This window comes from Epinephelus lanceolatus, chromosome 6 (genome assembly GCF_041903045.1).
Source record: "Epinephelus lanceolatus isolate andai-2023 chromosome 6, ASM4190304v1, whole genome shotgun sequence".
Taxonomy (NCBI): Eukaryota; Metazoa; Chordata; class Actinopteri; order Perciformes; family Serranidae; genus Epinephelus; species Epinephelus lanceolatus.
In genome coordinates this window covers 10,056,133-10,070,703 of record NC_135739.1, presented here as the reverse complement: position 1 = coordinate 10,070,703, position 14,571 = coordinate 10,056,133, and the positions used below count along the sequence as shown (strand labels likewise).

Genomic DNA, 14,571 nt, shown 5'->3' with positions numbered 1-14,571 from the left:
AGTCATCCTGGTAGGACCATAACAGCATTTCTGTAACACTCGCCTTTTAAAAACTAGCTGAGTACTGTACTCGTTTAGTGAGAAAAGTTGTAATGGTATTATAGCGTACTTTACAAACACATAACAAGCATTCTCAGTTGCCATAAGAAAAGCACTTTCCATCCTTGGAGGGGACTGCTTGGCACATGTCATTAGGGTTATCAAGGGGGCATGTTAGCATGTCCCATTACTGATGTTTATTTCAGTTATGGCCACAGCACCTCCTGAGGACTGGAGCTCCCACCAGCTCTTAACACTGACCAGAACAATATTCACCTACTTTGCCCTTCCTGACCTCTCGCCCTGCTGATCTCAGTACAGTTTTACATTTTAGTGAACATAATGCCTTGGTAAATATATCCACTGACAAAGACTACAGACTTGTAAAGGACTATTTACAGTTGTTGTTAATTTCAAATTCTTAATGACCTCAATCTGTTACGTTTAATCTATTCCAAAATAAAAAAATAGCGAGTAGTTTGTATAAGAGAATACGTTCAGGAAACAGGAGGCAACAAAAGGAAGAACCTGAGCTATATTGGTATTAGTCATTCTTTCATCACAGATATGATTATGTATCACCACACTTCAGACATTAATAAGCCAGTAACAGTGAAGATAGCGTAGATTACATTATGAGTGCTTAAGACAAAAAGTCTCAAGCTTCCTGTAGCTCTTTGTGTGTAGTGCTGATCAGTATCTGTTCTTCAGAAACTTACCTGAGGTTCATTGCTGAGAGAAAAGTTACTTCTGTTCGAGCAGACTGGAGGTTCAAACACTGCTGTCACAGTGCCCACAACAGAATCAAAAAATACCATTAATCAAATTAGAAAAACCTTGCTTCTTACATTGTGGTTATTCCTCAAAAAACAAAACTGTAAACCGTGATAAAAGTATCTACGATGATCTCGAAAGTGATCAGGAGCTGCTTCGCTTCCTCTGACAGCTGACATTCACAGAGCCAGAGCTGTCAATAGAAACTCATGATGAAGTCACTACATTATGGCGTAAGTGTTCTGATGAAAAAGTGAGCGAGCAGACTGCCTTGATTCACATACCAAACAGTCCTAAAACCCACTTTTCAGGTTTCACCTGAGAGCAGTGACGCATCTCTTTTGTTGGTTGTTAGACACTCCTCTGTTCTTAGAAGGAGCTGAAAAGCAGTGGAGGAATTTGTAAACGCACAGTGTTATGGTTATAAGTGGGAATTATGAACTCTTGATGCACACAGGTCAAATATGACATCAGTCTTTCAGCAACATAACTCATATGTGAGTATGTATAGTAAGAGGGAGACAGTCCTCCTTGTGGGCCACACAAGAGAGATCAATTCGAATTATGATTAATCTTAAATCAGCTATTTTGTGAGGACATAGGTCTTTTAAGGTTAAATGACTGAGATGCAAGCATAAGTTCACTTTTAGTTAAACACACATTTCTTACTTATACTACAGCTACAAGGACTAAACACAACATTTTACAAACAAGACACAAGAGGGAAAGGAGAAACTGGTACACGATGCTGTGGCTAATGAATGACTCCAATGAATAATGCAGTTTTCTATTGTGTAGTGTATATGAGACCTGATAAACAGAGGGTAAATGGACTTGCACTTGTAAAACGTCTTTCTAGTCTTCCCACCACTCAAAGCGCTATTTTTTTATTTTATTTTATTTGTTAAACCAGAAAAAAACTCTTGTGATTAAAAATCTCAAGAACAAACATACAAAATAGAAAATATGCAGCTCTAAAACAAGCAATATAAAACACAAAATGACATTACTACAAAGAAAAGCCAAAAAGTATGTACATATGTGCTGTAAGTGAATCATAAAAATGCAAAAAAAGAGGCAACTACACATGAGTACAAAGACCAGCTCAAATACCCCCTGACATTGGCATATACACTTACCAGCCACTTTATTAGGTACACCTTGCTAGTACCAGGTTGACCCCTTTTGCCTTCAGAACTGTCTTAATTCAGGCTAGAGGCCTGTCTGGGACTTATCAAACAGCACTGGAGAAACACTCATTCATTACGTGAAACTGCTTTTTTCAGTGTTTTTACCAATTGAAATCACCTTGTCCGTTTGTTTTGGAGAGGAACACATGCGCTTCCTTCTACAGAGCGGTGATGTATAAACAAACAAAATGGCAACCGCACAAACATTTGTCTGGACGGACGACAAGGTGGGGTTGCTACAGTTAATGATAAATTCAATAGGGTGAGCGGCACAAACAGAGCTCGGGAGTCCGCCATTGTTGTTGTGATGGTCGACTTTCTCGCGCCTGCCTAGTGACTGGAACCATAACACGCATGTGCGAAAAGTCTCCGTTTTCAGAGGACCTGCATATTGCAAGTTTACATGACAACGGAGACACTGCTGTTTCCAAAAAATTGCACTCTGGAACCCAAAACGCTGCATTTTCAGGCACCCAAAACGCCGCTGTCATGTAAACCATCAGCCAAAATGCAACTAAAGTTTACTGTTTTCAGTTGAAACCGTTGTCGTATAAACGGGACCTGAAGGAATTCAACCTGGATAAATTTCAGCTAGTTGCAATTGGTAGTCCTCACCACTAGATGACACTAAATCCCCCTGAATCTGACACACTGGACCTTAATAAAAATGATCACGCTGATTTCCAATCTTGCATTTTTGATAGTAGCTTCAGTGTTTTGTGATTGAAACATGAACATGATAAACATGACATTAATGTTATGAGAGATGGTGGAACTACATTGTGGTGAACCTTCAGGCTTAAAGACAATGACATAAAAGTCTGAGGAAAACAGATGTCGTTAAAGGGCCAGTGTGTAAAATGGGTTGAAAACAGTGACATCAGTGGTCAAATTCTAGATTGCAGGGCTCACTCGCTCACCCCTCCCGTTGGGTAAATGACGGTGGCCTCGTAGGGACGAAAAGCCTTGCGCACGAGTTTTTCAGGAGTAGGTCTATCTAGCAATGAGGTGAATGTTTATTTAGAAATCTAAACCATGTTACGATATTGTAATGAATCCCTCATGCGCAGGAGACCAGAGGAGCGTTCGGGAAAAGGGCCTGTTTATTTGAGCACTCCAGAAACTCCGCCAACACTCCACTCCGTCCCAAACTCTGACTCTTCTAGCGTAACAGACACATTTCATAACTTTACACACATACTCGTTTACAATATTAAGTGGGGACCCCCCTCCCCTCTCTGCTCCGCCAATCTCCAGCCCGCACACTGACTGACAGCGTAGCCGGTAAACAGAGCTCAGCTGTTTATTTAGCCTAGCAATATCTCCGGACTATAGTAGCTGCAATGGACGACTTTGAACGCGATTTTGAAGAGTTTCTTGTAGCGGACACAGACCCAGAGCCATACCTGTTTGAGCCGGAGCACACAGATGAGGAACTCTATGTGTCTGATGCTGAGCGGGCGAGAAGAGAGGCTGAATGCACAGAATGGGATTCGGTGCTACTGCTGCCATTGTTGGGGAGATATATCACCAGGAGGAAAAGCGCCACAGAGAGTGCATCACAAGGAGTGAAGCTGCATCTTCTTTTCCTCGCAGATGACGGTTCGGGTTCATTCTCTCCTGTTGCGTGGTAAGTGTGGTCCATTCGCAAACTTTATAACTAAAAAAACTTTTCACTACTCTCTATCGATGAACTACTAACACTCTCTGCTGTTTCCTCCTCCTTCTTCCTTCCTTCCGCTGTCTTCGTTGGTTCATTTATACACGTGAAACGCGTTCTCTGGCTGGCTGGATTGTCCGCTCGGTCTGCCGTACATACCTCTCTAAAGCAAGGCCCTTGCTATATACAGTACAGGCCAAAAGTTTGGACACACCTTCTCATTCAATGCGTTTTCTTTATTTTCATGACTATTTACATTGTAGATTCTCACTGAAGGCATCAAAACTATGAATGAACACATGTGGAGTTATGTACTTAACAAAAAAAGGTGAAATAACTGAAAACATGTTTTATATTCTAGTTTCTTCAAAATAGCCACCCTTTGCTCTGATTACTGCTTTGCACACTCTTGGCATTCTCTCGATGAGCTTCAAGAGGTAGTCACCTGAAATGGTTTCCACTTCACAGGTGTGCCTTATCAGGGTTAATTAGTGGAATTTCTTGCTTTATCAATGGGGTTGGGACCATCAGTTGTGTTGTGCAGAAGTCAGGTTAATACACAGCCGACAGCCCTATTGGACAACTGTTAAAATTCATATTATGGCAAGAACCAATCAGCTAACTAAAGAAAAACGAGTGGCCATCATTACTTTAAGAAATGAAGGTCAGTCAGTCCAGAAAATTGTAAAACCTTTAAATGTGTCCCCAAGTGGAGTCGCAAAAACCATCAAGCGCTACAACGAAACTGGCACACATGAGGACCGACCCAGGAAAGGAAGACCAAGAGTCACCTCTGCTTCTGAGGATAAGTTCATCCGAGTCACCAGCCTCAGAAATGGCAAGTTAACAGCAGCTCAGATCAGAGACCAGATGAATGCCACACAGAGTTCTAGCAGCAGACCCATCTCTAGAACAACTGTTAAGAGGAGACTGCGTGAATCAGGCCTTCATGGTCAAATAGCTGCTAGGAAACCACTGCTAAGGAGAGGCAACAAGCAGAAGAGATTTGTTTGGGCCAAGAAACACAAGGAATGGACATTAGACCAGTGGAAATCTGTGCTTTGGTCTGATGAGTCCAAATTTGAGATCTTTGGTTCCAACCGCCGTGTCTTTGTGAGACGCAGAAAAGGTGAACGGATGGATTCCACATGCCTGGTTCCCACTGTGAAGCATGGAGGAGGAGGTGTGATGGTGTGGGGGTGTTTTGCTGGTGACACTGTTGGGGATTTATTCAAAATTGAAGGCACACTGAACCAGCATGGCTACCACAGCATCCTGCAGCGACATGCCATCCCATCCGGTTTGCGTTTAGTTGGACGATCATTTATTTTTCAACAGGACAATGACCCCAAACACACCTCCAGGCTGTGTAAGGGCTATTTGACCAAGAAGGAGAGTGATGGAGTGCTGCGGCAGATGACCTGGCCTCCACAGTCACCGGACCTGAACCCAATCCAGATGGTTTGGAGTGAGCTGGACCGCAGAGTGAAGGCAAAGGGGCCAACAAGTGCTAAACACCTCTGGGAACTCCTTCAAGACTGTTGGAAAACCATTTCAGGTGACTATCTCTTGAAGCTCATGGAGAGAATGCCAAGAGTGTGCAAAGCAGTAATCAGAGCAAAGGGTGGCTATTTTGAAGAAACTAGAATATAAAACATGTTTTCAGTTATTTCACCTTTTTTTGTTAAGTACATAACTCCACATGTGTTCATTCATAGTTTTGATGCCTTCAGTGAGAATCTACAATGTAAATAGTTATGAAAATAAAGAAAACGCATTGAATGAGAAGGTGTGTCCAAACTTTTGGCCTGTACTGTATATATATAAAAGCATAATTATAAGGCTACGAAAACCAAACGAATTTTATTTTATAGCGATCATACACTTGTATAAACATATTAATGGGTAGAATATTCAGATTCAGATTCAGACTGACAATAAACCATGCCAAATATTACACACTGGCCCTTTAAATACACACATACTGATACACCAATTGTCCGTAGACAAAATCCAAACTAGAGATCAGGGTTCACAGTGGGTTTAAAGTCCATGCCAGATACTTTTTGTGGTTGACTGGCTCTTAGAGGTGAGGTATGGTCGCCTACATTGGAGGGATGTTTATCCAAGATGCACAAACAGCTGGCTACCAGAGGTTTCAAAGGTTTAAAGAAGGTTTGGGTCAGTGTCCTGGTTTAGTGGCCATGTAGGAGAAAAGGGGTCTCCATATGTTGATTGTTACTGTTTGCAGGGTATTGTAAATCTCCCTGATGTCTTGCTGGCCAGATCTCCCGGGGGTTGAAGAAAGAGCTGGTCCTTGTAACTTGAATGTTGTACTGTCTGCGTTCAAAGCATGCGGGGACTTTCTCCTACAGCAGCGAGATTCAAACTTGGCAGCACCATGGAGACTGCAGGCCACTGAATCTAATACACTGTCACAACAATCACATCTCAGTCTGTCAGGCATAGATAAGTAGATAGCCATGAACACAGAGGGAAATAGTAATTCTCAGTAATGAGGTAGAATTGCTGCCCCTCAAAGAATAAAATGAAAATAAACTGGCAAAGCATTAGAAAGAGAAGATACCTTTTTAGAAATACTTCCACCTTGATGATTTGTGTTGCAGTAGCCGTGTGTTGGACGAGCCAACAAAGTCCAAAATCATTATGTGGCAGGTTCATCAGATATTTAACTGACTTATCATTCAGTTAACTGTGACTATGATGGTATTGTTTGCAGTCACACCCATATGCTCAGTTACATTCTGCTGTATACACCTTTTAATCTCTGCCAATCAATGGCTAAATACTCAGTTTATGATGCAGAGCTACGTAATTCATCTCGAATGAATCACTCTATTTCTGCTGCTAGTAGGTGATTAAAGAAAGCTTCAATAATGCCAATCACAGCAGCTCCTGTCCTTTTGCCCTCTGTCTAGATAAGTGTTTTTTGCAGGACTTTTTTTTGTATTTCTTTTAATAGTTTTATAGTTTAGTTTTTAAAACTGGCCCATGGTACCAATTCTTAATTTAAAGTGTGTTGTATCTCCGACAAGTGCATTTGAGTCGAGCCCCTGTCCCTACCTCTTCAAACTCACTTGTAGCAGCCGCATGCAAACAACAATGGAAGATAGTCTGGCGTAAAACCACATCATCTACTTCCAACTCTCTGCCAGATTCAGGTACACCAACTGTCCAGTGCAAGCAGAGACAGACGCCAAATTACTTTCCCACTTCCACGTCTTTTCAAACCAAAACTCAATCTGAATTAAAGTTTACATTTCCCACATTGTGTCTCTCAAAAGTAATTTTAACAAAAACAACATGCAGTTTGGGTCTGTGGTGCGTAAAGAGGCAGAGAAGGAGGACAGAGCTGCATGTGTCTGTTCTCTGGGATATGTTCAACAATATTTAAAGCTTACTTGGAAGAGATCGAGGAGTGGAGGAGATCGAATTGAGAAGAGGAAAGCAAAGGAGAACGCACTTAGTTTGATTGTTGCAACCGCACACAGGCCTACTTTAGACCTATGCACCACTAAAGTGTGCACAATGTGGCATTGTTTTCTTTGTTGTTGCCTGTTATAAAGAAATGATAAATGTAGAAAGTATATGTGAATGTGCAGCTGCTGCTAGGTGTATGTAGATATTTAGACACCTCATTTGTGCACTTGCACGTAGGCCTCGAGCTCTAAAAACCCTTTGGTGCTGGTGGATAGAAACCTTTTTGCCAATAAATCCAATTCTCCAATTCTGTTTCTGATTCTGAGATAAGACACTACATGTGAATGGGGTAAATATTTTAATTAAAAAAAAAAAATAGGCTATCACCATGAAACTTTCCCAGTTGATTAGATACATACAGATACAACAGTATTTGTATTGCAAGTTTTCTGAAAATGTATGTTTAAATATGCAAAGGATTGTATTATCTAATTAAATAAGCACTTCTTTGCTTATTTAATATTTAAATTTGAGCTAAAATCAAAACCTAAATGTGTATTTTGGGTGTTTTGGATGTGTTATTTCCGCCCCGGGCCGACAGGAGGCAGAGTGGTGAATCCTCCGCAGCATGGCGTCTACGCACCTCATCCTGTGACACGCTATTTACGGCGCATGCGCACGGCAATCTTCCTTTTTCCAGTGCAGCGGAGTCAAGCCCCAGTCTTTGGCTCCGGGCTCCTTCATAAGGAGACGAAAAGACTGCAAAAATGGTTTGTAATCCGTCCCAATATGTGTCTCCATGCATTCCTAACACATACATGATGTGCTGTGTGCTGTCAGACATTTGAAAACATGCCGCTGATGTTCAGATGAAGATAGATTAAGTCATGCTAACGCTTACCCGGGTCTGCCTAAACGTGGCCTAATGGCTACTGTCACAAACTGGCTGCTTCCTTTTTCCTGTTGCCTGTTGTACTGTGTTATATTCCTCAGTATGCGTAAACTCGGTCCCTAAACTCACATCCCCCAAATTTCCATTTTATACAGCGTACTATGAGCCTGTTTGCTCACCGTTAGCCTGATGTAGCAGTTATGCTAACTCCTCTCGTTCATTCCCATTGGCCCAGGTGGCTAATGCTAGCCGGCTCTAACGGTACCGTGTGACAGTGACAGGCTCATAACTCTGACCACAGCCACATAGTACGTGAAGTTAGCTGTTGTAACAGTGTGTCTGCCCCCTGATGCTAACTGTGTGCATGTCCTCCTGCAGGGTTTTGTTAAAGTGGTGAAGAACAAGGCCTACTTCAAGAGGTACCAGGTCAAATTCAGGAGGAGGAGAGGTAAGAGACCCTGTGCCAACCATCCTCCGCCAACTGTCAAAGTTCATTGTGGCAGTGTTGAAGTAACTGTCTGCGTGTGTTTCTTCCAGAGGGAAAGACCGACTTCTTTGCTCGTAAGCGCCTGGTCGTACAAGATAAGAACAAGTACAACACACCCAAGTACCGCATGATTGTCCGCTTCTCCAACAGGGACATCTGCTGCCAGGTGAGCACACACTGAGATTGTTTATATCCGTTTACCATCTTTGAACTGATGGGAATGTATGGACTGCAGTACTCCAATAGTTAGATAATTCTGTGAAAGAAATTGTAGCTGGTCTTCGCTGACAAACTGAAACACAGTCGAAGTAAATGGTCAAATTATGATGTGGCGTTTTCCAATTATTGCTGGGTGTTTTGGTCAGATCATAGAACGTATACAAGTAGGGATGCAACCATATGGATTTTGTCTACTGATAACCGATAATTACCTTCTTCTCACGGCCGATAACAGATACAATACTTGATGATTTCAGATTTTTGTTATTTTAAAAGAAGTATATGATCTGTAGTTTATGTAGACCTGAGGTTAAGTAAGATGTAGTGAGAAGATATGGCTGATTTAATGTTTCATAGCCCTGACCTAATCAAATCAAACTGACATCACTATTGCTAGCACAAGAAAAACAACATGAGGCTGTGGAAAAGAGGGAGATTTTCTGGGCTATTGTCAAATGGCCTACCCATAACGCCCTGCCCTCATATGACCCCACACCACACATGTGTGATGAACATAATACATACAAGGATGTGAAAGTGAAATGAGTTTTAATCAGTAATTAGTATTAGATTTTTAGATAACGGTAAGAGAGGGAAATTATGAAGCCTGGTGTTACTGTGTAATTCTCTGGTGTATCTGTAAAGTGTATAAACTATACTGTAGAGTATAGTCTCTACTAACAGAGATAGACAGACAGTGGTAGCTGACTCACATCCAGGTGCCGTCTTGCCGTCCCACGATAGACTGGCCTACAACTACCAAGTAGAATAGCGCTGCGATACAGATTCACCTCACACATTATGACACATGCTCCAGACTGGTTTGCCAGGTAACGATACAAATAATCACTAACTGTAGCATCACATGGCCAGAGGTTATTAGAAAGGTTAACAACAGAGTCGGGGCATTAGATGTAAGCCGCTGCTGTTTATTACCTCGTGCTAACACTCTGGAGACAGTCCTTCAGCGCTGCGTCTAACCTGTTCAGTGGCTGGAAATCACAACCTTGGCGCAGTCCTGTTGTCCTCCTCTGGAACTGTGAAAGACGTCCACACCGTGATATGTTTTGCCCTCTAGACAGCGTGCTGCAGTTTTTGTTCTTCTGTGTTTATTGGCGGCGTGCAAACCAAGTTTAAAGGTACATGTATGTTGCCCTCGTTGAGTCAATGAAAAAAATTGGCGCCATTTATTGGCTGTAATTTTAATTATTGGAATAATGCATGATTATAAAAATGTCCCATTATCGGTGGGATAGATATCGTGCATCCTTATATGCAAGTTGTACTGTCAGCGTCAGTTGTCTTTTACACTCCATAATTGACATGAATGTGCTATAAATTCAATATTACTTGTGACTGTGTTACAGATCGCCTATGCCAAGATTGAGGGTGATATGATTGTGTGTGCGGCCTACTCACACGAGCTGCCAAAATATGGAATCTCCGTGGGCCTGACTAACTACGCAGCAGCCTACTGCACTGGTCTGCTGCTGGCCCGTAGAGTACGTATAAACCTTTTTTTTTTTTTTTTTTTTAAAATCTAGGATGAAGGATGAGGATCAAGATGAACAAAATGTGGTTTGTAAACTTGTGGAAACAAAACAAGTTGGCGGCTGAACCAGATGTTGATCTTGAATTAATTATCCGTCCTCAGCTGCTGAACAAGTTTGGCCTGGACAAGGTGTACGAAGGCCAGGTGGAGGTGACAGGCGATGAGTTCAACGTGGAGAGCATTGACGGGCAGCCAGGCGCTTTCACCTGCTACCTGGATGCAGGACTTGCCAGAACCACCACAGGCAACAAGGTTTTCGGTGCCCTGAAGGGGGCTGTGGATGGAGGCCTGTCCATCCCACACAGGTAACTTATTTGTCCCACTTCCTGTCAAACATGTTGGCTTTGATACTGTGCTTGGCAGTGCGGACTGTGTGAGGAAAATAAGGTTTCATTCCAAAACGAGTTTTCTGTTATTTGGTAGGAGTGATGCCTGTTTTTAAAGTGAAATTTGGATGCAATGTGGTGTCAGCCAGATTTAAGTCTGCAAATTCTAGAAATAGTCAGTGTTGTTTCGTAGTGCTTTGCTCTTCTGGTCAGATGTTTTTCATGGATGATACGTCGACATTAGGAAAAACACAGGTGATAGCTGAGTTTCATTTAGGACACTTTAATTGAACGGTAACACTTGTGATTTTTGTACTGCAAGTCAGATGTGCTTATATAGACCACCTTTTGATGTTTTTCTTTTCAATGAGTGAAATTGGTTTTGTGCTCTAATTGGCCCTCGAGCTCTTCAGTTGAAGTGTGCAGGCGACCTGTCAGAAACGGTGATGTTTGCTGTTAAAATTGTAGAGTAGTAAATGAAACGGTGCGTTTGTGAAATCGTCTCTCAGGGAATGTAACTTCAAGGCTTGTGCTGAGGACTGCTTGGTCAGATATTGAGCCATGGATGTTTCATCTTGTCTGCCAAACACTGATTTATTTTTTGATCAAATCTCTAAATACAGTAAACGGTAACAGTCTGTCGTCTCTGGGTTTCTCCCACACTCATTTCTTTGTGGTGGCCTTCCACGATGTCAGCATTTGCTGTCTCATATTGATTTTGTATTTTTGGAGCGTAACCATCAATTAGAAGCACTGTGAGTATACTTAAAGCACCACACTCTCTGGGTGGCAGAGTGTACTCTGGCCACAGATGGAGCAGCAGAACACCAGTCGTTGTAAAAGTGAAAGTTAACCGTTCAGTGCTCTGATTTCAGCATTGTCCATCCTTCTTCCAACCTACTTTGAAAGAAACCAGCTGTGTTTTTATGGAAACTGCGCACCCTGCAGTCTAGTGCTGGATCTAAAAGTTTGCTTCCACTCACCTGTGCGGCAACTTCTTGTCTAATCCATCTGATCTGAATAGCTCTGATTGATCCCACCAGAAAGCCTCCCTTGCGATTATGGACTGCAAAAACCTCAGAATTTATGAATGTGTTAACTGACCACTGTTCCTGAGGCAAAGCCGATCGGACACTGCCTACCTTGGGTGAGCAGGCATCACTGATGGGAATACGTCATGATATAGACTAAGTCCCGTCTGCAGAGTGTCTGAATAGGGAGGGTGTAATGTGAATGCTTCCACCACAGATAGAAAGTTAATTGAGTTGTTTGTTGCATAAAGAGGCACTTAATTTGTTTCTTCATGAGTTCCCACATCCTGTCCAGTGTGTCTTCCACTGGTGCCATTTGAAAGACTTTTATAAGTTTAAATGAGATAAAAATGCAAAGCTTGCTGCCTTGCATGTGCAGTTCTTAATGAGTGAAATACCTGGCGTTGCACTCAAACACTTGGCACATACAGATGTGATTTGTGTACTGGCAGTACTGAGAAAGCATCAAAGAGTAAAGTTTTGTGAGGAAATGATACTGAAACATACTTTCTCTCAGTTGTGTTTCAGAGGTGAACTGAATGCCAGTTTGTCAATACAGATTCATAAAGCAGGAGCTTGCATTTGCTCCAACATACTGTTTCCACCTTGCATTAAAATGTGGTCTGTGCCTGAATGCAGTGTGCATTTCAGCAGCAGCGTAGTGGATCGGCCCGGCCACATGTGGAGGGTTTATAGTCTCAGCCAGGTTTAGATGCTGCTTGCACAGTTTGTTTGCGTTTATGAGGAAGAAAGAAAACAGCAACGAGTGTTTGACAGTGTGCTTGAGCGCAAAGAGCATGATTCGATGTGGTAATGATATAATTCAGTACTGTGTCCATTGCACTTTGAATTAAGTATGCTGTGACACAAAATCTGGAGGTTCCTTTTGATGATTGTGACCTGCTGTTATTTTTTTTTCCCCCCTCCAGCACCAAGCGCTTCCCTGGGTACGATCCCGAGAGCAAGGAGTTCAACGCTGAGGTTCACCGCAAGCACATCATGGGCATCAACGTGTCCGAGTACATGAGCTACCTGATGGAGGAGGACGAGGAAGCCTACAAGAAGCAGTTCTCGCGCTTCATCAAGAATGGCGTCACCCCTGATGTGGCAAGTCCTTTTTGTGCATCCTTGAATTGTCTGTCCACTCTGTCTTGCATCAGGAGGTAGATGGCGTTCTTGAGCTTTTTTTGAGGCTTGCCCTTGTGTGAACTTAACTAGCTTGTGGTCTAAGATCTTTTTTTCCTAATCCATCTATCAGCTATCTCATCAGTGGCAAATATCACACAGGGCAATTAGTAATTCCCTATGAGAGTGATCTCAGGGTCACGGTGCAGTGATCACGTCCTTTGACTCGGGGAAATAAAAAAAGCACCAAATGATTGATCTGTCTTTGGTCCAATCAATGAATGTTAGAGATAATGAGTCAAATAAATCTTGGACATTAAAACGAATTTTAATTCAGTCATAGTCTCCACATAAACGGGCAGTGGCCCCTGTTGTCTCAATTCATATTTATGAGTTTAAGGCCGGCTGACATCATAATCCCAATGACAAAATGAGGTTGATGTTCTCAAATGTTGCATTTGAATACTTATTCTGACAATTCTTACCCTTCCCTCGACGGGATCAGAATAGCTTTTTCCAGATTGCAAAATTGTGAACTAGATGGTGTATTAATCACTGATCAGTCACAGTAATCCATGTCTCATTAATCACTTAATAAAAGGCAGATTTGCAAGATGAAACAAGATGATAATCTTCAGAATTTATCCGCAAAATAGGGTTTTGTTTTATTAAGCAAGGCTAGTGGGAATGTAGACTTAATGGTGAAATCAGATGTGAAGTAAACTTTCGGACACGGCTTTGACTGGTTGTGTTTCTTTCAGATTGAGGAAATGTACAAAAAGGCTCATGCTGCCATCCGTGAGAACCCAGTCCATGAAAAGAAGCCTCCCAAAGAAGTCAAGAAGAAGAGGTAAGGACTGACTTTTTTTAGGTTTATTTTAAGGGCTCCGAATTGTTAGAAGTTGGAGTAAAATATTCACTGAGGGTGTAGGTCACATTCACGCAGTCTGTGAGCTCTGACTGTTCAAAGGGAAAATGGTGACTCATGCATATGGCCTCAGTTTAACACAATTTGGAATGCAAGCTAAGCCTCTTGCGACACCTGGGTGGTTCAAAAAGACTTTCAACTCTGGTGCAATTATTCAAAGAAAACCTGCAAATGCTAAATATGCTTGTTTTGTGACCTAGGTGGAACCGTGCCAAGCTCTCTCTGGCCCAGAGGAAAGACCGCGTCGCACAGAAGAAGGCCAGCTTCCTCCGGGCTCAGGAACAGGAGGATGCAGATTAAGGCGTCTGTCTGCTCCGTTGGAAATGAAACGATTTGTTCTAATAAATCTATTGAAAAAGACTCAGATCCTTGTGTACTTTTTTCAGATTGCCCTGATTATATGGATCCTGCACACTCTCCTCGTGTCGGTATGGGCTTTCTTAGGGTACTCCGGCTTCCTCCCACAGTCCAAAGACATGCAGGTTAATTGGTGACTCTAAATTGGCCTTGGTGTGAATGTGAGCGTCAGTCCTGTGATAGTCTGGTGACCTGTCCAGGGTGTACCCCGCCTCTGAATTTAGTCATGCAGTGAAATTGGGTCAGTTTCACCAAGCCTCCTTGTACAAGAGCTGCTCCTGGTGACAAAATTCTAAAAAAAAAAAAAAAATCTTAGTTATGTTTTAAAGGAATTTCCCCAGGACGCCTGACTGGGTGCTGGTAAAAAGAAATTATTCACAAGATATCTTAATCCTTAAGAGAGCTCCTAAGTTAACTGGAGTAGGAAGGAAGACTCTTAAGAGGTTTAAGTTTCTTAAGCAGAGAAGAAAATGGTGGAAAGACAGGGGAAATATTTGAAAAAACTCCAAATGGCAGCGAGGCAATGAACTGCGTCTTCATTCATGCTACA

At 42.2% G+C, this 14,571-nt stretch overlaps 1 protein-coding gene across 1 annotated transcript; it reads left to right on the top strand.

Moving 5' to 3' along the window:
• Positions 1–7,736: 7,736 nt before the first annotated feature.
• Positions 7,737–14,024, top strand: rpl5b (ribosomal protein L5b). The gene is made up of 8 exons (XM_033622590.2): positions 7,737–7,874; positions 8,375–8,444; positions 8,534–8,649; positions 10,070–10,204; positions 10,357–10,559; positions 12,541–12,718; positions 13,498–13,586; positions 13,865–14,024. The coding sequence occupies exons 1-8, from the start codon at positions 7,872–7,874 to the stop codon at positions 13,962–13,964; spliced, it is 894 nt and encodes a 297-aa protein (XP_033478481.1). The 5' UTR covers positions 7,737–7,871; the 3' UTR covers positions 13,965–14,024.
• Positions 14,025–14,571: the final 547 nt, after the last annotated feature.

Bases quoted from the DNA above. Each gene is read 5' to 3' on its own strand.
- rpl5b (XM_033622590.2), top strand. The intron at 8,650-10,069 runs GTGAGCACACAC...ACTGTGTTACAG, and splicing joins ACAGGGACATCTGCTGCCAG to ATCGCCTATGCCAAGATTGA. The intron at 10,205-10,356 runs GTACGTATAAAC...ATCCGTCCTCAG, and splicing joins GTCTGCTGCTGGCCCGTAGA to CTGCTGAACAAGTTTGGCCT.